Here is a 24,389-nt window from a genome sequence, read left to right as displayed (position 1 = left end):
TACAAAAAAAAAAAAAAACATTAGCCAGGCATGGTGGAGTACACCTGTAGTCCCAGCTACTGGGGGTGGTAGGAGGCTGAGGCAGGAAGATCTTGAGCTCCAGAGGTCAAGGCTGCAGTGAGCCATGATTGTATCACTATATTCCAGCCTGGGCAACAGAATGAGGCACCCTGTCTCTTTAAAAAAAAAAAAAAAAAAAAAAATTGCGGGGAGATGGGACTCAAATTGGATCTGTATATATAGAACAGTTGTAGAAAAATACGGATTTTTTTAGTGATTTAACTTTTCGTAGTTCGGTCCATGGCAAACTTTTCTCCTTGAACCCTTTGGCTAATAATATAAGTTTAATAAGAAAATTATACACATGTGACTATTTTCCTTTAGAATGACTGCAAACTCTGAACCCCTTATTAGATTAGATTTAGAGTATTATGGTCTCTTTTGGACATTTATTCTCAAGGAGCTGGAAGCTATAGTGACCTCTATTTTTCCTGGTGATAAAGAGCAGCTTTAGACCTTCTCTTTCTGGAACTTACCCTGGGTGCTCTATTTTAGCTGTCAGACTAGTTCATTTTTGAGTTTAGTTAAAAAAAAATCTCTTAACTTTTTATTTGAACTGTTTTTTTGTTTTGTAATTCTTAGGGTTGACCCTGATAGTCCTTTGCACAGTGATCTTCAGATCTTAAAAGAAAAAGAAGGCATAGAATATATTTTGCTTAACTTCTCTTTTAAGGTAAGAAAATAGTTACAGGACCCCATATACTTCCAATGGGGGGGCGTATATTTGTACAAGTGCTTTGGAAAAAAATTTGGTAAAGTAGAAGATACTCATACCCTATGATTCAGAAATCTCGTAGACATATTCTCTGTAAGAGATGAGTAATTAGGTGTACCAGGAGACACAGGAATGTTCAGAGAAGCATCGTTTATAATAGCCCTAAACAGAAAACCCAAGTGTTCTTTCCAATAAAATGGAGAAATGTGGTGTTTATAAAATGGTTTACAGCTATGGGGGACAAGATGGGTGGATCTTGAACACAGTTGTAAATGAGACTGGACTCCAAAACCTATTTTGTACAATTTCCTTTATATAGAGTTCAAAAATAGGTAAAACTAACGTTGGTTAGGGCATGCATTCTTAGTGGAGACAATATCACCTGCAGTGGAGTGAAAATTGATCTTTGAAGTGAAAACAATCTTAGCTATTAAAATGGTCTGCTGCCCTCCAAAGGGCCACAGAACATAAACAGATAATACGATTTATCTGTGGTGTTAAAATTCTGTGGAGCGGGGGAGGGGTGGGGGGGGTAAAATTAGGAAGAAAACTTCTAAAAAGGCTTCTTAGGGGGGCAAAAATGAAAAGAAAACTGAGAAACACTTAATCATGGATTCATACTTGGGCAGTAAAACTGCCCAAGAACAAAGAGGTGATTACATACAGGTTAGGGTAAGGAGTCCATCTAGGTGGGAGGTAGGGAGGTGTGAACTGAAAGGTACATCTGTGCAAGCTTCTTGGATACTGGCTGGAATATATTTCTGGACCAGGTTGGTGGTTACATGGGCACATAATTTACAATAGCTTCTTAAGGTATATCTCTATATTTTATGTACTTTTCTGAATTTATGTGTTATATTTCATAAGGGTTTATAAATTTTATTTTATTTATTTATTTTTGAGACGGAGTCTTGCTCTGTTGCCCAGGCTGGAGTGCAGTGACACAGTTTTGGCCCACTGCAACCTCTGCTCCTGGGTTCAAGAGATTCTCCTGCCTCAGCCTCCCTAGTAGCTGGGATTACAGGTACAGGTACATGCCACCACACCCGGCTAATTTTTGTATTTTTAATGGAGACGGGATTTCACCATATCGGCCAGGCTTGTCTTGAATTCCTAACCTCAGGTGATCCGCCTGCCTCGGCCTCCCAAAGTGCTGGGATTATAGGCATGAGCCACCACACCTGGCCTAGTATTTTTAAGACGCTAAAAATAATGGTTAAAGAATAGCAGTGGTGTCTAGAACAAATGTTAATTATTATTTTTATTTTTATTTTTTTTGAGACTGAGTCTTGCTCTGTTGCCCAGGCTGGAGTGTGGTGGCATAATCTTGGCTCACTGCAACCTCTGCCTCCCAGGTTTAAGTAGTTCTCTGCCCCAGCCTCCCGAGTAGTTGGGATTATAGGCATGTGCCACCATGTCCAGATCATTTTTGTATTTTTAGTAGAGATGGGATTTCACCATGTTGGCCAGGCTGGTCTTGAACTCCTGACCTTGTGGTACACCTGCCTTGGCCTCCCAAAGTGCTGGGATTACAGGCGTGATTTAATTATGGATCTGGATAAGATGTTATGGTTTAAAATCTGTGGATATATGAGATATTTTGATGAAAAAAACAATGCTGCTTTTGTACTTACAAAAAGGATAGTAATAATTTTCTAAAAGCTTCTTACATAGCTTTTTTATGTGTATGTTTTTCCTTGGGAATATATCTTAGGATTGAACTTCCTTGAAGTGACCCAAATGTCAGTATTATCTCTCACTTTTGCTATTGTAGAAACTGTTGTGGTTGTCAACTGGGTTGCCCTCCTAAAGTATGAGTCTAGTATATATTGACTGAAGTTGCTAATGGCTACATTTTTACTAATTCATATGGGGGAATGAATGAAGCACCCAGGCCAAAAACAAACAAAAACACACAAAAAAGGAAGGTATCTTTCTTTTTAAAAATTTAAATTATATGTCCGTATGCCTAACACCAAACTTTAGAAATAGAACCCTTTTTTTTTTTTTTAATTAGTCCCTGTAGCCCCCGGTGTGCCCCTCCCTTGTCACTTCCTCTTTGGGGGGTATCTTTACGGGAATATGAAATCTTGGACAGGAAACTGGAGGATTTGTGACTGCAGGTAGTGTTTTCATTATTTTTTCCTGCTCTAGGTAGAACTTCAGGGAGGGGACGATCTGGGAGGTAAATGGCTGAATTTCTATTGGATTTGTGTTTCTGGACCATGGCTCCTGATACCAGAAAGAAGGGCCTTTTCTGGGGTTGGAGTATTTCTTAAGAGGCCTGGGAAGAATGTGATTGCCTTGAGCTAACTGACCTTATGAAGAGGACCTTAAACTGAATTGCCAAGTTATTAGTATCGGGATTCACAGACTTTGGAGGATAGCAGGTATGACTCAGAAAGATTTACAGGAAAGAGCCAGAACAGTGTATATTTATGGCCTCTGATGCCTATGGTGACAACTTGAATAATAAGAAAAATGGAACTTGAGATAAAGCATAACACAAAGATGCAGGAGGGAATGCGACCTGATCAGCAACTTAGCAAATCCAACTTGCTATGCTTTTAAGGAAGTCACTTTTTGGTGTTTCAGGCAGCATCTGAATTACTGAATTGAATTCTGAGGTAGTACTTTAAGAATGGTCTATTTAGATAAACTTAGGTTCATTTAGAGAATAATTGCCGGGATTGGGAAGAGATTGTATTCCGTGTCCTGGGATAGCTGGCGAAATTGTGGATTTGGAGAGGAGAACATGGGGGTTGATGTTAGCTTGTCTTCAACTATTTGAAGGACTGTGTATATGGAAGCATTAGTTTTTATTTGTTTTTGGTGAACACAGGGCATAAAACTAGTAAGGCAGATTACAAAGAGGCGATTTTCAACTCAGTGTAAGGAAGTGATTTGTAACTATTTAGAGCCATTTGGTGATGCAGTCTTTAAAAAACAGAATGTGCCTCTTCCTTAAGAATAATTTAGACGGCTAAGATGTTAAGATCTCAGATAACTTTCTGATATCCTTATAGAGCCTGAGAGTCTGTTTCTGAGTTAATATATACTAAGGTAACTGAAACTTCATTTTAACAGTCACCCTCAACCTTTTTTTTTTCCTCGAAGAACTTTTTATTTCTGTAAAATATGGATTCCTGAGTTCCAGGGTATAGACTTTATGGAATAGAGTCCCCAGATTTTGATGTGGAAGAGTTATTCTGAACTGTTTACAATGAATTAAATCATACATAATCAATGAAGAGGTTTTGTAGTCATTAGGGATTCACATGTTTAAATTTCTAAATAATAGGAGGTTAAATGAAGTTGTACTTTACTAAGCTTTACATCAACCTCTATACCTTTCATTATGTCTGTTAAATATAGGTGAAAGGTGAGCTATTTTATTTGAAAGTAGATTATAATAACTGTCGTTAAGTTGCTATCTTGTGTCATTAAGTTGGTATCTTGTGGATAATCTTACATTTCTATTGCAAGTTAGAAAACGATTTCTTCTTATCCCTCATCTTATATCATCTTCCTCACTTCATATGTTTTTATCAAGTCTGATGATCCTTGTCTTTTAATTGGACCCATTCATTATTGCTGATACTTGGGTCTGAATCTCCATCTTACAGATTCATTACTATTTGTCCTTCTTGCTTCACACTCCTTTTCATCTTTCTTTTGGATTTTTTTATTACTCTAGTTTCGTACCTCTGTCAGCATGGTAGTTCTTTTTTACTACCCTACAGTTACAATATGTCTTTGACTTGTCAAAGTCTAATATAAACTTGTAAATTTATATTTTTTCCTTTTCCTTGTCAATACAAGGACCTTAGAACACTGAGGTCATGTCCTCCCTGCCATATACGTGCTGCTGTCATCATGCATTTTAATTCTATACTTATCTAAAACTCTACACATAATTATGTAATTGGTCAATATCCATTTAGATCCACATGCACATTTGCTCTTTTTTATGCTCTTTATTCTCCACATTTTCATTGAGGATCCTCTTTCTCCTGTCTGAAAATAACCTTTAGTATTTCCTTTAGTGTGAGTCTGAAGATGAAAACAAAAACCTTTATTTTTCTTTCTTTGTTTTTTGAGACCAAGTTTCGCTCTTGTTGCACAGGCTGGAGTGCAAGTGGTGCAATCTCGACTCACCGCAAGTTCCGCCTCCCGGGTTCAAGCAATTCTCCTTCCTTAACCTTCCTGAGTAGCTGTGATTACAGGCATGCGCCACCACGCCTGGCTAATTTTGTATTTTTAGTAGAGACGGGTTTCTCCGTGTTGGTCAGGCTGGTCTCGAACTCCCGAACTCAGATCATCCGTCCGCCTCGGCCTCCCAAAGTGCTGGGATTATAGGCGTGAGTCACCGTCCCTGGCCTTTATTTCATTTTTGAAGATTATTTTCATTGAGTGTAAGTTTCTAGGGTTGGCAGTTTCTTTCAGTGCCTCAAAGATATCATTCTCTTATCCTAGCTTCCATTGTTTCTCTTGAAGTATTTATGGAGGTTAAATCTTGTGAAGTCTTTGATCAGATTTGGAAAATTATCAACAACCATATCTTCAGATATTGGTTCTGTCCCATTCTTTTTTTGCTTCCAGGACTCTACGTATGTGATAAACTTTTCACTATCTTTTTTATTTTCTGCATTTTCTACCATTTTGTTTTTCTGACCTATTTTCCAGTTTACTGAATCTCTTTTCTGCTAAGTTACTGCTGTGGTTAAACTTATCCATTAAGCTACTAATTTCAGCTGTTGTATTTCTAAATTTTAGAATTTCCATATGGTTCATTTTTATAATTTGCATTTCTCTACCAGGCTTTCAGTCTTGTCTTTTCTTTCCTCGCTTATGTTCAACAGAGTTAACTCTATTATCTTGACCCCTTGTGGTTATGTGTCTGTTATTTGCTTCTCTTGTTTTCTATTTGTCTTTGTCTCATGTGGCTTATTTTTAGTGATAGACATTATATATGAAAAATTATAGAACTAATTTGAAACCTTGGATGATAATCTTCTCCAGAAAGGATTTATATTTGCCCCTGCCAGGGGCTTGGAAATTAGCAACCCAGGATTGCCTCATGCAATCAGGGGTTGAGATGATTCAAGCTGGCCTCATTCCCTGTCAGGGCAATTTGCAGTTGGTTCTTCAGGGTCGCAGCCTTAGGAGTGGGAGACTTAGCAGGGCCTCTCCTCGGTGAACGCTGGGCTGCAATGTTTATCTCTCTGTGAGCTCTGTGAGGCTGTGAGTTCTAGCTCAGCTTGTGAACCTCTTCTTTTTCTCTTCTGTAATTGGAAGAAAACCCAAGGGGGGAAAAAAAAGATCCTGCTCTCTGGTGTTCCCTTTTCTTAGCCCTGAAATTGTTATGTTTTGTTCACCTTTCTAGTTTTCAGTCAGAAAATTGATCTAAATTACCTAGTCTATCATTATTGGAATGGTTCCTTTATATAGTTCTAGTGAAGTGGAACCCCTTCATGTGTTTCATCAGTTTACCATAACACTGTTCTGTTTGGGCCTGATTTTAACTTCATTTTTATTTGATTTGGTTTTCATTTTGGTTTTGAGTACTAATTTTATGACTCTTACCTATTATCTGATAATAAATGTATACATTCTTTATAGTATCTTTTAAAATCTTCTAAATAGTATAACATTAAGGATGTTCTTAAAATTAATTAAACTTGCTTATTTGCTTTTTAGGATAACTTTCCATTTGATCCTCCGTTTGTTCGAGTGGTGTTACCTGTTCTCTCAGGAGGGTAAGTTTAAGCAATTTCTTAAAAAGAAAATTTTTTTCAGTTAAAAAAAATTTTTTTTATGGAGACGAGGTCTCACTATGTTGTTGTGGCTGGTTTTGAACTCCTGGGCTCAAGTGATCCTCCCACCTTGGCCTCTGAAAGTGCTGGGATTACAGGCATGAGGCCACTGTGCCTGGCTTGCATTTTTTTTTTTTTTAAGTGTGCACCAGAATCATTTGGAGAGCTAGTCCCAGAGTTTCTCATTCAGTAGGTCTGTGGTAGGACCTGAGTATTTACATTTTTAAGAAGTTTCCAGGTGAAGATGATACTGTTGTTCTGGGCCCACACTTAGAACCATTGATTATAAAGCATTATATTGTTGAGAGGTAGAGTTTTTAATGATTCATACACACACGTATTTATACATATACACACATATATACACACACATATTTTTACCCTAAAAAAGCTAATGTTTTTCTTTTTTTTTTTTTTTTTTTTTGAGACAGAGGCTCACTCTGTCGCCCAGGCTGGAGTGCAGTGGTCGGATCTCAGCTCACTGCAAGCTCCGCCTCCCGGGTTCACGCCATTCTCCTGCCTCAGCCTCCCGAGTAGCTGGGACTACAGGCGCCCGCCACCTCGCTCGGCTAGTTTTTTATGTATTTTTAGTAGAGACGGGGTTTCACCGTGTTCGCCAGGATGGTCTCGATCTCCTGACCTTGTGATCCGCCCGTCTCGGCCTCCCAAAGTGCTGGGATTACAGGCTTGAGCCACCAAGCCCGGCCTAAAAAGCTAATGTTTTTCAAATGTAAATTGTGATTGAGGGTTTAGAGAATGTTATGATTAAAGAGTGGTCCCCACATGCCTGTGATCCTAATTGGTACTTCTAGGGATAATCATGGGAAATCTCATGGACCTATGGAACTGGCTAATTACTTCTACAGGTAATACTTGCAGTTTAGTAGGGTCAAATGGTAATTGTATTGCTGCTTCTTGTGGTTGGAAGTCTTACAGAAGAGGGGGAAAAGATCACAATTTGTTAGGTTATTTATGAAATGTTCAGTAGGCCCTCAAAGTATGAGCAGTTTAACTTGAGAATTTTCAAACACTCGGCTAATTCTATTATGTGACATAATCTACATTATGGTGATTAAAAACTAAATATATCCAGCCCTTACTTTGATCATTTCTCTGGTTGAGATAGTAATAGTTGTATTTAGGGTAAAAATATGAGTGACTATATCAGACTTCAGAACTTTCTCCAGAAGAGCTTTGTTCCTACAGTTATTTTTAGTTATATTTGCTTTACATGCTTATATATGTGTTTTGGGGGGCTAAAATCCTGTTAAGAATCATTTCTTGTAGTCAAAATACATACTAATTTGCTGTTGATACTACAGAACTAGTTATTTGGGCATGGTGTCCATCTATAAAGCTCAGAGAAACAAAAAGTATGTGTGTTTTTTTTTAACCTTAGTATTACATATGGATATGCTGAGCTCATTTTGAGTTCTGCCACATGGTAAAGCAATATAATTTTTATTTATTTATGTATTTATTTATTGAGACAGGTTCTCTCTTTGTTGCCCAGGCTGGAGTGCAGTGGTGCAGTTATGGCTCACTGCAATCTCTGCCTCCCGGGCTCAAGATATCCTTCCACCTCAGCCTCCTAAGTAGCTGGGATGCCACCATGCCCAGCTAATTGTTGTATTTTTGGTAGAGATGAGGTTTTGCCATGTTGCTCAGGCTGGTCTTGAACTCCTGGGCTGAAGCCATCTACCCACCTCAGCCTTGCAAAGTACTAGGATTACAAGTCTAAGCCACTGTGCCTGGCCCAATATTGTTTTTTAAAATTATTTTATTTTTCTTTTTTGTTTTTAATTTTTTCTTTAAATTTTATGTATTTCAATATTGTTTAAGAGTTTACTTACCTGACACCTCCAACCTAATCTTTGCCATAGCTCCCAAAATGTTAAGCACTAATACAGTTTTTTGTTTTGTTTTTTTCTTTTTTTGAGACGGAGTCTTGCTGTCACCAGGCTGGAATGCGGTGGCGTGATCTCGGCTCACTGCAACCTCTGCCTTCCTGGGTTCGAGCAATTCTCCTGCCTCAGCCTCCCGAGTAGCTAGGACTACAGGCATGTGCCACCATGCCCAGCTAATTTTTGTATTTTTAGTGGAGATGGGGTTTCACCATGTTGGTCAGGATGGTCTCGATCTCTTGACCTCGTGGTCTGCCCACCGCAGCCTCCCAAAGTGCTGGGATTATAGGCATGAGCTACCACACCAGCCTAGTGGTTTGTTAATAGATATTTGTTTTGAGGGGATTGCAAGGTTTTGGGGAAACCAGGTTCAAAATATCTTTTACCAAAGGACTTCTTGGAGGCTTAATGCTGTTTTCTATTTTTCCCAAAATTGTTTAATAATTTACACGATAGCATCTCAGAGGACTGTGTCCTCTGGCTTACTCTCTGGGAAATGCTGTTCTGTTGGAAATCCAGAGTTCTGAGTGATTCTCATGTGTTTGCTGCTGCAGAGCAGGAGATGCTGAAGGGATTCCTTTGTGAGCAGGTGTTAGAGGTCTCCTTTTGACAGGTTGTTACAAAGTTGATCACAAATACACTATTACAGTGAGTGGAAGTTCCAGGTTGGGTGTGAAACAGTTGTTTAGAATTGTGTACAGCTTTATTTTGTTACCGCTAAAGCTTCCCTAGACTGTTTTTGGATCAGGCAGTAAAATTGCTATAAAAAGTACTTCTCTTGTCATAAAACCTAATGATAAGTTTCGGAAGTTGAATGTTAGGTAACCCAGCCAAGTATTTACATATACAAAATAAACACGAGACTGAAAAATAGTAAATTTTTAATTTTTCTCTTGCTCACAACACCAGCCTTTTACTAGCCACCAAGTCATAGTTCCTATGTTTTTCATAGTTTAGTGTTAAAATATCTTTAACGAAGCCTTTACTGACTGGGGAGAAACGACATAACTATTGTGCTTTAATTTTTTTTTTTTTTTGAGACAGAATCTCACTCTGTTGCCCAGGCTGTAGTGCAGTGGCGTAATCTTGGCTCACTGCAACCTACACCTCCTGGGTTCAAGCCATTCTCCTGCCTCAGCCTCCTGAATAGCTGGAACTACAGGCATGTGCCACCATGCCCAGCTAATTTTTGTATTTGTAGTAGAGATAGGGTTTCACCATGTTGACCAGCCTGGTCTCAAACTCCTGGCCTCAAGTGATCCATCCACCTGGGCCTCCCAAAGTGCTGGATTATGGCATGAGCCACTGGGCCTGGCCAACTATTGTGCTTTAGTTGTATGTGCTTGTTTATAAAAGTGTGTATGTTTACTCAGTATTCCCATAAGCATGGGAAAAGGAAGACAGGTCATTTTTTGTTCAAAATCTTAGAGAAAAAAAATGATCAAGGAAAAGATTTGGAAGAAATTTGCAAATTCAGAATAAATATATAAAAACATTTTTATCAGCCAGATGCGGTGGCTCACGCCTGTAATCCCAGCACTTTTGGAGGCTAAGGCAGGTGGATTATCTGAGTCAGGAGTTTGAGACCAGCCTGGCCAACATGGCGAAACCCTGTCTCTACTAAAAATACAAAAATTAGCTGGGCGTGGTGGTGGGTGCCTGTAATCCCAGCTAGTCGGGAAGCTGAGGCAGGAGAATCGCTTGAACCCAGGAGGTGGAGGTTGCAGTGAGCCGAGATCGCCCCATTGCAGTCCAGCCTGGGCAACAGGGCGAGATTCCGTCTCAAAAAAAGTTTTTTTTTTATCAGAACATTTTAAAATGTGATTATAAAATTGACCAGTATAGCTTTTCAACATTTTATTGTAAGAATTCCAAGAATTTAAGTTTATGACCTTAGTTTACCGCCTAGAGTAGAGACAAATACATGAAGTTATGAATAATGCCATTTTCAATTTTAAAATCTGTTACGTAGTTTCTTAATTGATTCTTTTTTGCCACGGTGTTATTGTTCTCATTATTCAAATGAATAATTTGAATAATAAGTCAGCTTGTGACCTACTCAAATAAATCTTCTGATTCCTAATAAAGTGTTTTTCATTATACCAAATGCCAAGTGTATGAGGGGATTACAAGTACTAAGTACTCCATTGATTATCAAATGCTAACTATGGACTTAATTTATCAGAGGTTTAAAGCAGCAAAGAGTTGCTCTGGCAACAGTGACCTGAAGACTTCATGAAGTAGGTGGGATCCCAGTTAGGCAGTGAAATGTGAGTGGGGTTTGGTCAGCTGGTGGAGGTTGAAGGAAAATGATTTACATAGGTGAAAAATAAACACAATTAGGTATCTAGGAAAGAGAATGAGATACTCAAAGTATACCAGACCAGTTTGAGCTATAACACAAGGAGGGTAGGACTTATGTAGAAGAGTTGTAGGAAATAGTGCTGATGTAATATCTTGTACTTAAAACAGTTCTGTGGACTGGTCAGACCTTTTTTTTCCCCTCTGCTAAGTAAACTATCACCCTGGCTATTCATCTTTCTGTATAACTGGTTGAGAAATGGGAGTAACAGTAAAGAAACTATTGTAAAGTAAATCTGGTGACAGCAGAAGAGAATATGAGACACGTTGTGCTCACAGAGCCTAGAAGAGTGTGACAGTAGTTGAGGACCACGCTGTTGTCTTAAGAGTGAAGTGAGGAGAACCTACATTGGTTTGGTAGTCACTGGAGTGGAAGGAGGAGTGAAATGTGAAAGCTCATTGGAGGCAAAATCAAAATGGCTTGGTCTTCATAGTGAACTATTAAGTGAGGAGGAGGAATTATTTGCTGACTTGGGAAGAAGTAGAAGCTTGCCATCTCAGTCAGGGTAAAGCTTAAGCATTGTGTGATTCCAGATAGATTATTGAGCAGTTTTCTATGTATTTCATATCCCACATCTTCTAGTTATGACCCTATTTCTTTATTTCTTGACATAGCCAAACATTTTTTAAACTAACAGCTTTATTGTGATACAGTTTATATATTATAAAACTCACCCTTTGAAGTGTACAATTCAGTGGTTTTTAGTATATTCAGAGTTGTGCAGCCATTACTACTACCTAATTTCAGAACATTTTCATTACTTCAAAAATAAACCCTGTACTGATAGGCAGTCACTCCCTATACCCGTCTCCCCCACCATTGATTCTGGCAACCTCTCATCTAATTTTTCTCTGTAGATTTGCCTGTCCTGGACATTTCATATAAATAGAATCATACAAAATATGGCTTTTTGTGACTCGTGTTTTTTACAGTGATTTTTAAATGAAATGTCCGAAGAGGCTAAGCTTAGGATAGTGTTTGCTGTACAACTTTGGCAACTGAACTTTTTTAAAGTTGAAAATACTGTATTACGGTGTCCATACATATGACATGTTATCCTTAGATGACCCTTACTTAGATCATTAATGTTTTTTCCCTAGTATTCTTGAACTGTCTCAATATTCAGCAGGAACCCTTTGGAGGCAAAGAGCAGTAAGAATTTGGAACACATATTGACAAAAGGAATGTCATTTAATACAGAAGTAGAATCGACCACTTTTAAATGTCGATGCTGCTGAAAGTGTATATTAAGGAAAAGTTTAGTTATCTTACTTTTTGTGTAGGTACTAGAACTGCTCGTCTTGTGTTCAACAAACATTTGTGTAGGTATTACCTACTCGTACAAATGCACTTTCTTTTGACCTGAAAATCCAAAAACTCCCTTTCTTCCTACCTCCTAAGACTCTGCATCCTCAAAGGAAGAGTGGGGTATCTTAAAGGAAAGGTGGTTGTGGTTGGATAATAGGTAAAATGTCTACTGTGTACTTCCTTTTCCTGAAACAAGTTCCTGTCTACCATCAGCATTTCCAAAATTTGAAGATCCTGTGTGGTGTTAACTCATTAACCAATTATTAAGCTTTGAGCAATTGTGGAACCAAAATCTAAATGAGTACCTAGATCTTCTAATTCTGTTAAATCAGTGAGTGCACATTACGTACAATACTTTTAGCCCAGTAGGAGAGTTAAAGAGTGGAAGATAGATTTCTATGTTTGAGAAATAGAATACACAAAGAAAAAAAAATTAATCCCATGAGTCTTCTGAATTTAAGTTTTTGGAGAGTTTTTCTTTTAGGTTTTTTTCCCTTCCATTAATTTTTCACTTTGAAAGGTCCTAGGGTTTGGGCAAAGCAAGTGGGGAGAGACACTTGCTTGGATTCTCCAGGATGGGGGAGTTGAAGAGGACTTCTTTCCCTAATTTTATTATTAAATTTTGTCACTATAACAATTATTAATGTTAGTGGTCTACAGTAAAAGTTTTTAGATGCCTTCTCTGCAAAGTAATTTGGTTAGTCGACACAAGGATGCCTTTGGTTAGCTGGAGTGGAAGATGTGCAGGGTAGAGTGGTCTTGGCAAGTCTTCTGGGGGGAAATACAGCATTTGGAAGGGTAGGAAGCAGAAGGAATCTCAAACAAGGGAAAGACATGGGCAGAGCCCCAGAGGACAGAACAATTTGTGGTGGACTTGGTGTCCACATAGACCTAATCAGTGGTCTTAGCTTTTGTGTTTTCAAAATTACCACAGTTTTTGTTCTAAAACTATCATTCCCTTGATTTTTTAGGCATGATATTTATGTATTTTGAAATTTAACATAAAGGAGAAATGAAATTTTGTTTGAGAAAGATAAAGGTTAAAAAATCATTACCTAAATAATGATTTTCTAATGGGAGATTTGGTTCATCCCCAGAAGTTATCTTTGGTTCAGAGAATAGTCTTCAGGCCTAGAAAGAGCTTAAGGAATTCCAGAGAGGAGCTCCATGGTCAGAACCATTTGATTCTCACAACAGAATGGGTAAAAACAGTTTGGAACCATAAAGCCATGCAGATGTTAATAGCATGGATAGGGTAAGGTCAGTGTCACTGTCGGGAAAAACTCTTGGCTGTAACATCATGGTAGAGTTTCAGATGTAAAGAACACGCGAATGCCATTTAAGGAAACTGGTTCTTCTGCCCCTATTCTTTGGAATATTTAGGGCTAAGTTCTTAGTTACTGATATCATACAAATCTGAAAGTATTATGTTCTAAGAACCATTAGAAAAAATTGACTAGAATTTCAGAGGGATTACATTAGCGTGATAACATTAGAATTTTTAAGTTACCCATAGTCCTATATCCCTAACAACTGTTTTCATGTTATTTTCTCATCTTTACTTGTATGCATATTTTCTTGGTAATGGCACTTAGAAATTGTTTAAGGAGGAATAATTCTCGAATTTTGTATGACTCCTTTTTTCTTTTTAAGGTATGTATTGGGTGGAGGAGCATTATGTATGGAACTTCTCACAAAACAGGTGACTTTTTTCTTACGGTACTCCATTTTCACCCGCAATTTAGTGTTTTGATCATGTAAATTAGATTGTAAGTAGAAAATTCTTTAATAGCTCCTACTTTTAAAGAAATTTTAGTTTATTTTTAAAATAGTTTCTACTTTCAAGAATGAAAAGGTAAACCAATAAAATGACATTGTACTTGCTGCTGAATCTATGCTAGGATAGGCATTAAGAGTGATCTTTATTTAAGGTTCTAATTTGCTCATGTTGGGCACTTAGAACATTGGTTTGTTGTTTTTTTTTTTTGGTGAGATTCTGGAAATGTTCCAATTTTACTTTTTCCCCTTGACTATAGACTTTTTAACACTGATTTGCTGCTGTTGAGTTACATACCATTTTGTTAGGCCTTCCCAAGTGGGAATCAGAAATACTGCTGTATTTTAGAGATATTTTGTTCTTCCTGTAGGGCTGGAGCAGTGCCTACTCAATAGAATCAGTCATCATGCAAATAAATGCCACCTTAGTCAAAGGCAAAGCCAGAGTGCAGTTTGGAGCAAATAAGGTACTTTTGTTAAGAATTTTACATAAACCATAAGATATATTTTATATTTATGAGCTTTCTTCCTGTCTTGACTTAATTCTTTTTTGAGATAGTTTCATTTTCATTTGGTTTGTTTTCTTCTTGTTACAAAAGTGATCTATAGAAAATAAAGAATTATAAGAAAATTAAAGATACTAATTGATAATCACTTAATGATTTAATATCTGTTCTTTTAGTCTTTGTTATATTTGCTGTAGATAAACATGTCTACAGTTGTAAACTTATTATTGGTATGTATACTATAGTAAATTAAATTAAAAATTACATGTACTTTAAGGTTTTAAAAAATTGAGTTCATGTTATAGAACTAATTCCTGATAAGCTTTTATGTGCTAGGCTCTAATCTTTTCATTTATTTATTTTTACTTTTTTTTTCTCTGTGCCTATTCTTACCAAGTTTTTTTAAAATCTTTTACTTTTTATTAACTCAATCCTCTTAATAACTTAAAAAGTAGATGCTATTATTATCTGCATTTTGTAGATGAGGTAACTGAAGCATACAGAAGTTAGTTAGACAACTTGTCTGAGGTGACAAGTGACAGAAAAAGGATTGGAACCAGACAGTCTGGCTGCCCTAGGCCCAACCAAGGGGAGCTGAGAGCAAGCCATGGTACATAAGGATGTTGTTCAGGCTGGTTTTCTTTTCAGTTAACATGAAACATAGGCTGTAACATTAATTTTAGGACATAAGTGAGACAGCCTTTCAAAGCCAGAGGTTTGTTACCATGACTTTTAGCAAGAATTTGTGGTTTAAAGGCAAGATGGTGCTCTCAGAAGCTTCCATTCACTATGGAGGGAATGGTAGTTGAGTTAAATAGTGAAATCCTGGAGCACACAGTCTTCAGGGCAGCTTCTGACCTATTTCTATGGTCAGCATCTGTCTTTCCCTGCTGCCCATAACCTCCACTTATTCTCACATAGAATCCCCTAGACTGTGATCACATTCAGATGAGAGAACTATTTTGTTTTTTCCAGGGTAGGAGGAAGTGAGTCACTACCTATACTAAGCAGTCCAGTCTCCTGTGTATAAATGAGCAAGGTTGGGGAGCCAAATCTCTTGGAGAATCTCAGGATTATGCAAGATGGTAAAGTGGTCTCATGTTAGTTATATCCACAGCTCTCATCAGAAGCAGACACAGATACTTTTTGTAGGAAAGCATCTCTAATTTAAGCCTGTAGGATTCCCAAAGATTAAAAGAATTCACTACAATCATAGCATTCAGGTAGTCAACTCAACATATTTGAGAATTGTCAGAAATAATAAATAATAGATATATTTCCCAAAGACAGTAAGTTTTGGAATTATCAGATACAAAACACATACTTCAGATATTAGAATTATGAGAAAATAGTTACATGTGAAATCTAAAATAAAGAAAAAAAGATGGAATCATAAAATTGAGCAAGCAGTAAGACTGCCAGGAATGATGAGGAAGACCTGAAAAGAAAATGGATGAAATAGAACTTATAGAAATAAAAAATATAGATGGGTATGGTGGTTCACACCTGTAATCCCAGCACTTTGGGAGGCCGAGGCAGGAGGATGGCTTGAGCCCAGGAGTTGGAGACCAGCCTGGGCAACGTGGTGAGAACTCATCTGTACAAAAAATACCCCCCTCCACCCTAAAAAAACAATTAACTGGGTATGGGGTACCTGTCTATAGTCTCAGCTACTCAGGAGGCTGAGGTGGGAAGATCACTTGAGCCCAGGAGGCCAAGGCTGCACTGAGGCATGTTCACGCCACTGCACTCCAGCCTGAGTGACAGTGAGACTGTTTCAAAATAAAGAAAAAATGTAATTGTTGAAATAAGAAACTCAGTAGATTAGATACCAGAAGAGAATTAATTGATTAGATGATTATCTCAAAAAAATACGTTAGAATGTTACACAGAGAGACATGGGGATAGATGATAGGGCAGAAGTTGGTGGGGTTGGTGGGGAGAGATCAGAGTGAGGGCTAAAATATGTCTTAGTGGAATCGCAGGAGGAGATATTAGAATTATACTAGAAAGTGAGAGAAATAGAAGTTCTAAAGGTGATAGAAGCAAGTCTACATAAATCAGTCATAACAAATGTAAATGGACTAAAGTTACCAGTTAGATTAAGTTAGTAAAATCCAGCTGTTTTAATCTTTATATTTAAAATATAAAGGTACAAAAAGGTTGAAAATTTTTATAAAGGAGAGTGATAAAGATATGCCAGTATACATTAACCAAAACCAAATGATGTAGCTTTAGTATCAAACAAAATAGGATTCTGGAACAGAAAGCATTAGTAACAATTTGATGATAAGTCTGTTAATTAGGAGGACATAGCAATTTTCGTATTTTATGTACCTATCAAAATAGCCTCAAAATACTCAGGAAAAACTGATAAAACCACAGGGAGAAAGAAGTTGACAAGTCCACTATCATAGTTGGAGATTTCAACATACCCTGCATACTACTAGTCAGATAAACAGAATGCCCCTATGTAGATTTGAATAACCAGTGAACAGTCATGGTATAATGGACATAGACCTCTGTACCTAATAATTAGATATAGATTGTTCTCAAGCATTTATGGACTATGGGAGAAAAATTAATTATAAATCCATAAAATCAGAAGATTTAAAAACAGTTGGTACCATACACACCATATCATTTAAATATGAAGCAGTTAAGGTTAGAAGGCAATAATGAAGAGATTAACAAAAAGCTATGTGAATTTGGAAATTAAACACAGCTGTAAATCATGGTTTTAAAAAGTAAAATGAAATTTTAAAATGCTTAGAATTGAACCACAATTAAAATACTAGAATTCTGTCTATTCCTCTCTCCCCTCTTCTTCCTATCTGGAACATTCAAGAAGCTAATCTTTTTCAATGAACACCTCAAATACTGAAAAACAGAAAAGGACAGATGTCATTCTCTGATCTTAGTTAAATCTATAAGTTAATAATAAAACCAGAAAACAGATATTTCTTTCTGGAATTTTATAATTCATGCAAACAGCCCTTAGGTCAAAAAGGCCTTCAAAATTAAAACTGCAGAATATTTACAGAATAGCAATAATGCAATCATTACTTATCAGAGATTAAAGGAAAGCTCAGAGGAATGTTCATTGCCAAATCCTTATGCCATTAAGAAAAGAATGAAAATGAATCAAGCCTCTAACTGATTGCTAGACAGGACAATGAAAAACCCTGAAGGAGGCCGGGGACGGTGGCTCACTCCTGTAATCCTAGCACTTTGGTAGGCTGAGATGAGTGGATGACCTGAGCTCAGGAGTTCGAGACCACCCTGCGGAACATGGTGAAACCCATCTCTGCCAAAAAAACAAAACATGAAAATTAGCTGGGTGTGGTGGCAGATGCCTGTAATCCCAGCTGCTTGGGAGGCTGAGGCAGGAGAATTGCTTGAACCTGGGAGATGGAGGTTGCAGTGAGCTGAGATCCAGCCACTGCACTCTAGTCCAAGTGACAGAGCAAGACTCTGTCTCTTAAAAGAACCTGAAGGAAAGCAGAATGGGGAAATTATTAAAGATATACAAGCAGAAATCAGTGAGTTAGAAGAATAGGAAGGGCTAGACCCACAGTACAGTAAAGCCTCTGCAGAAACATTTGTTTAAACTGGGCATTTGAGTACCTTGCTACTGATATTGAGACTGGGGAAGGCCAACATTCTTATTTTCTCTTTGTGTTTTGGGTGGTGGGCAGTAGGGTTGGAAAGTGACTACTTCACAGTCATTTGGGAATTTCAGGGTATATATATATTTTATGTACAGTTTGTTTCTGAATCTTATTTTTGTCCTTTTTGTGAAAATACTAAAAAAAACACTTTTTCATTAATGTTAAGAAAAACGTGTTACTATACATTTTATGTTTAGTTTATTAGGTGCATTATGGCAGGGCTGTACTATTTTATTTGTGTGTGTGTGTTTTTTTTGTTTGTTTGTTTGTTTGAGATGGAGTTTCGCTCTCGTTGCCCAGGCTGGAGTGCAATGGTGTGATCTCGGACTCACTGCAACCTCTGCCTCCCGGGTTCAAGCGATTCTCCTGCCTCAGCCTCCCAAGTAGCTGAGATTACAGGTGCGCGCCACCATGCCCGGCTAATTTGGTATTTTTAGTAGAGACGGGGTTTCTCCATGTTGGTCAGGCTGGTCTCGAGCTCCCGACCTCAGGTGATCCAACTGCCTCAGCCTCCCAAAGTGCTGGTATTACAGATGTGAGCCACCGTGCCGGCCGGCTTTACTATTTTAAAGAGCTCTAGATGTTGAAAAAGACTACCCTGTAGAAAAATAGGAAAAGTCCTTACATAAATTTAACATGTTAAAAAAATAGGAAAAGGGTATAAAAAGTCTGTTTACAGAAATAGAAATAAATGGCTCATGAACATATTGGAGACATGCTCAGTCTCACTCAGTAATAGAAATACAAATTAAAACTGTACTGGGAGTCCATCTAGTATATTGTCAGAAATCTACAAATATTTGAAGCACTGCACTGGTGAGGCTGCATCAAGGCACTCTTACAGATGGCTGGTGGGCAGACACATTTGTGCAGTTATGTAATCTCAAAATTACTAAGGCATGTATAACTTTTGACCCAGGAGCTCTACTCTAGGACATTTTTACCAGTACTCAGCAGATATACGTACAAGGTTGCTCATGGCAACATTATAACAGCAAAATACTGACAACAACCTGATGTCCACCAATAGGGGACTGATTAAATATTTGAATATCCATGTAATAGAAATATTTCAGTGTTTAAAACAGGTATGTTCTATACTGATTTGGAACATTCTCCAGGATATGCTAGATGAGAAAAGGGGCAGATCAGTATCTGTAGCATGCAACTGTTAGTGAAGGAAAGCCAGGACAATGGCTAATAACAGTGGGCTGTACATGAATATTTTTGTGTAATCTTAAAGAAGGACATAAAAGAAATTAGTAATAGTGGTTAACTTGTGTGGTGGAAGGGGGTTGAATGGGAGGAAACTGGATGTTTAGGGTACAAGTAGGAGGGAGAGTTTTCACTTAGGATGTAGACATTTTTGAGTCTTGTGCTGTGTGAATTTATTATGCAAAAAATTCTGCGACATAATATAGTGGATAGATGGGTACCACTATGGAGAGTGTTCTGGTATATTAATTCGAAGTGAAGATATAGGTTGGTTGTATGGTGACAAAATTAATCCTAGATTTGGCTCCTTAAAAAGATTGTATATTTTTATCAAAAGAGGGCTCCTTTAGTAAGCCAGGTGCCAATTATGGGCGTTCTTTAGATTTCTAACTTAAAATGTCATTCATATGTATAGTCGTGGAAGCTTAATATTTTCTTATCTGAAAGTAATATTTTGTAGTTGTTTTTAAAATAGAAGCTACATGAAGAACGTTTGAGTTTTATTAACATCCCGATATAATCCTTTAACTTGATTCAGCAATATAGAGAAAGACTCTAGAACCAGAAAGCTTTGTAGTTGTCCAATGGTAGGAAGACTTATAAAAATGAACTGTGAGGCTTGTTGATTTTTATTGGGGTACAATTTTGGTTTTGTTATTTTTATAAAATTGTAGAGAATAATGAACTTGAGAAATGAGGCTATTAAGTTAAAATTGTTTTTGAAATGGAGAGTCAGTTTCCTGTGTTCTTTTAAGCACAGTGTGATGCATTCATAAATTTATTGTAATAATTTTCACCTAATTACACTTGATTTAAAATGTGTAATTCTCTTTCAGAATCAATATAATCTAGCAAGAGCCCAACAATCCTATAATTCCATTGTACAGATACATGAGAAAAATGGTATGTTTAATTCAATAAGTGTTTATTGCCATTTAAGAAGTTTTAGATAATGTATTAATATTTACCGTTTTATTTTTCTGTTTTTGCTTTAGTTTCTTAAAGTACTGTTACCATAGTGAAAAAAACTTGTGCTGCATACAAAAATCTTTATTTATTTATTTTATTTTATTTTATTTGTTTCTTGAGATGGAGTCTTGTTCTGTCACCCTGGCTGGAGTGCAGTGCTGCTATCTTGACTCACTGCCAGCTCCGCTTCCCAGGTTCATTCCATTCTCCTTCCTCTGCCTCCTAAGTAGCTGGGACTACAGGCGCCTGCCACCATGCCTGGCTAATTTTTTTTTTTTTTGTATTTTTAGTAGAGATGGGGTGTCACCATGTTAGCCAGGAAGGTCTCGATCTCCTGACTTTGTGATCCACCCGCCTCGGCCTCCCAAAGTGCTGGGGTTACAGGTGTGAGTCATCGTGCCACAAACCTTAACATTGTACTTCAATCAAAATTTTTGTATCCTATACACTTGGCCTAGGTATCTCAGAGTCAGAATCAAGATTTTTTTTTTTTTTTAGTAGATTAATGCATGACTCACTTTACTTACTTGAAATCAATGGTTGTAGGAATTGAGTTAAAGGCAACTCTTTATAGATGGAGTTCTTGTTGTTACAACTGGAGTGCAGTGGTTGTTTATAGGTGTGATCATAGTGGACTGCAGCCTCAAGCTCCTGGGCTGATGTGATCCTCCTGCCTCAGTCTCCCCAGTAGCTCGGACTGTAGGCACAAGCCACCATGCCTGTAAAGTATACTTTACTTTGCTAGAAATGTGTCAGTTTGTGACTTAAGATTTGTGTTTTGTGCTTACTTATTTTAATGACAAAGCAAACTTGTCACTTTTTCAGTGATTGCTTACTTACGGCAATAGTATTCAAAACAAAATTTTCAAGCAGAAGAGAGAAACAATAAAATTTGAGGACAAGGCCAGGTTTTCATAATAATAATTTCTAGCACACAAAATTAGTAGATCCAAAGAAACCTGTGTACTACTTTGATACTTTATAGATCTTGGCATATTCATACTGTTCTAAAGTTTCATACTAAACAGTACGTAGTCTAATTTGCCTTTTTATGGAGAGCTTAGGTTTTTGTGGAGCCTGGGAAACAGATTTCTTATTTTTATTTCTTAAACATTACAACTGGCATTTAAAAAATATTTATAGAAAATGCTGTATTTGAGAGTGTGTGGGTATGTGTAAGCTTAGCTGTGATGAAAGAGTAATAGATTCAGAATCGGGAGAGATGACTTCTAGGGATTTTTTTAATCTTAAAAAATTTTTTTTTCTTATTTGTAAAAAATTGACACGTTATACTTATTGTGTACAAAGTTTTGAAGTATACATAATTGTGGAATGACTAAATCTAGCTAATTAACCTAGGCATCACCTTACGTAGTTATCATTTTTATGGTGAGACACTTTACATCCACTCTTAGCATTTTTCAAGAATACAGTATATTGTTAACTGTAGTCACCATGTTGTACAATAGCTCAAGATGGATTCTAGTCTGGCTTGCTACTAACTCTGATTTTAGGCATCGTCATTTAGTTACTGCACCTGCTGCGATGGCTTCCTCGTCATTGGTGAAATGATGTCATGGCTCTGATAACAGTCCAAGTTCCTTATATTCTAAATTGCCAGGAGTTTGTTTGGGGAAATAAGTACTTTCCATGAGGCTTACTTTCAAGTATAGAACTGAAGTGGAATAAAACTTATTCTTTTAGTCTAATATTCCACAGTCATCTTTAGCTAGAGATGCCATTAATACAGAGCTCTTGTGTTGAAAACTCAAGTACAATTTATTCATAGAAAATAACTTTCTGTTGTGAAATAGCAAAATGCAGTGTTACCAATCCAAGTATAAGTTTAATTTTTACAGTAGGCCGGGTGCGGTGGCTCACACCTGTAATCCCAACACTCTGGGAGGCGGAGGTGGATGGATCACCTGAGGTCAGGAGTTGGAGACCAGCCTGACCAACATGGTGAAACCCTGTCTCTACTAAATACAAAACAAAACAAAAAACATTAATGGGACATAGTGGCGCATGCCTCTGTAATCCCAGCTACTTGGGAGGCTGAGGCAGGAGAATTGCTTGATCTGGGAGGTGGAGGTTGCAGTGAGCTGTTTGCGCCATTGCACTCCAGCCTAGGTGACAGAGCAAAACTCTGTCTCAAAAAAAAAGAAAAGGAAAAAGAAAAAAAATTGTATAGTAGATTTAAACACCAAAATTATGAAGAGAGACTGTAGCTAGCCTTATTACATGCCAGTTCTTCTAATTTATTTAAGAATTAAGTATTTTAACTTTTTTTTTTCATTCTATTTCAGGCTGGTACACCCCTCCAAAGGAAGATGGCTAAATATGTTGACTGTTGTGTGTTTGGACTAATGTTGCTTTAAAGAAAATCTTAACCAATATGCAGACACAAGCTTTGAGTGCCCCTATTACAGCAGTACCGAAGACGTTAGTTAATAGATATTTTAGTGGATAATCTGTCATCTGACATCCAGTATGAAGTTACAGCCTTTGCATTTTGCTCATTTTAGATATCTTGGACTGAGCAGTGGGGCCTTTATTGTATTTCTCCTGATAAATACACATACTGGCCACTCCTTATCTCTTTTTCTTGAAAAGTGAACTTTTTAAAGCAGCCAAGTCAGCGTCAGGCTACTGAAGTTGAGGCTTTAGAGTAACTTTCCTATATTGAGCCCATGGGTTACAAGGATTTGCAATATATTCCATTTACAGCCAGTACAAGTTTAATCGATGTTCAATATTGGTTTAGAAAATTTTAAGGCCTTCTAAATCATAATAGCTTTTTCATGTCTAAAACTATTTTATGATATTGCCAAAAGGATAGGAAACCTACTCATTAAATTGTTAAACTTTTTAATGACTATGTGAAGATATGAATTGTTTCCTGAAGATAATACTCTTAATTGAGTTACATTGTTGTTCTTAGGCAAAGCAGTGTAAAACTATATCAGTTAAGGCTTGCAAGTAGTGATTTCCACTGGGGCATCAGAGTCTTGCTGGGCTGAATCTGCTGCTTGTTGGTTCAGTGTTTCTTATGAACAAGAGCCACAGTATAGAGCTTAAAGTTATTTAAAATACTAAGTCATCTTACGTTTCCATTTTATTAACGGGATGTTGCAATCATTTGTAAACTAATAAACTTATAAAGTGATTGGCACAAAGACTCCTTGAGCAAAAGCTGCGCAGTTAAGTAGAAAAATATACTTAATTTGGAGACTCTTACAGTAACTTTTGCCATAGTCAAAACAATGGCTTTTACATTGAAAGATTAATAGAAACTCTACGTATGTTAATTTTTGATGGAACCTGACTCAAATCAAGGTACTCTCCATTTTATTGCCTTACCTGAATCAGTCCTTTTTGGTTGGTAATAGATTTTTTTAATACACCCAAGTTTGATTTAAAAGTAAATTCTAGTTATTAAGCACTTTTAATAAGAAATCCAGAAGCACATTTTTCTGCACAAATCAGTTACAAAGTTCAAAAGTGTTTCTTAGGCATTTGCTTTGAGATTCAGTTTTTAACTTTGTAAACCACATCTAAGAGACTTGTCATTTCTACATTATTGTGTGTGTTTAATTTCTTCTGATTCTATTTTGGTTAAGAGAGCAGTAAATTTTCTGGTATTCTTGTTCACTTGGTTACATTTGTATAAAGTTCTCATTGCCAGTTGCTCAGATAACAAGTGACATGGCAGAATTCTTTAAAGCAGTAAAGTTCCTTAAGCCTAAGGCTAAAATCTTGAATACATTGTTGAATTCTTTAATATCCTGATGGCAAGCAGATTGATAGCTGCACATTTGGCATGCTTTGTTTTATGGATTTTATTTTTAATTGCAGATTTATTTGGCAATGTACAGTAAATTTTGTAAACTTGCATCAAGTTTATGAATAAACCATTTAAAAATTTGGTTTGTGCTGATCATGGCAAGCAAAAAAAAGATTACTTTCTCATTTTTCCATCATAAGAAAACTCTGCTTGATGTGTTTGTAAGCTCTATTGAGTTTCTGGAATAAGATACTTAAGGAGGGAAGTGGTGAGGGGAGGCTTGGAAGACAGGCAGATTTAACA

At 37.1% G+C, this 24,389-nt stretch overlaps 1 protein-coding gene across 7 annotated transcripts in view; it reads left to right on the top strand.

Moving 5' to 3' along the window:
- LOC105491006 (ubiquitin conjugating enzyme E2 Q2) overlaps nucleotides 1-24,229 on the top strand; it is a 59,259-nt gene extending 35,030 nt beyond the window's left edge. For 4 of the 7 annotated variants that reach the window (XM_011757069.3, XM_011757066.3, XM_011757068.2 and 1 more), the window contains 6 exons: nucleotides 643-733; nucleotides 6,476-6,534; nucleotides 13,819-13,867; nucleotides 14,313-14,408; nucleotides 20,170-20,236; nucleotides 22,609-24,229. In XM_011757069.3, the coding sequence (XP_011755371.2) occupies nucleotides 643-733; nucleotides 6,476-6,534; nucleotides 13,819-13,867; nucleotides 14,313-14,408; nucleotides 20,170-20,236; nucleotides 22,609-22,640 (394 nt within the window). In that variant the 3' untranslated portion in view covers nucleotides 22,641-24,229. The remainder of the gene's footprint in view (nucleotides 1-642; nucleotides 734-6,475; nucleotides 6,535-13,818; nucleotides 13,868-14,312; nucleotides 14,409-20,169; nucleotides 20,237-22,608) is intronic. The other 3 variants (XM_011757071.3, XM_011757067.3, XM_011757070.3) reach the window with 3 other exon arrangements.
- Nucleotides 24,230-24,389: the final 160 nt, after the last annotated feature.

This window comes from Macaca nemestrina, chromosome 7 (genome assembly GCF_043159975.1).
Source record: "Macaca nemestrina isolate mMacNem1 chromosome 7, mMacNem.hap1, whole genome shotgun sequence".
Classification (NCBI taxonomy): domain Eukaryota; kingdom Metazoa; phylum Chordata; class Mammalia; order Primates; family Cercopithecidae; genus Macaca; species Macaca nemestrina.
The sequence above is the reverse complement of the archived record's forward strand: the minus strand, read 5'-3'. Positions and strand labels throughout refer to the sequence as shown.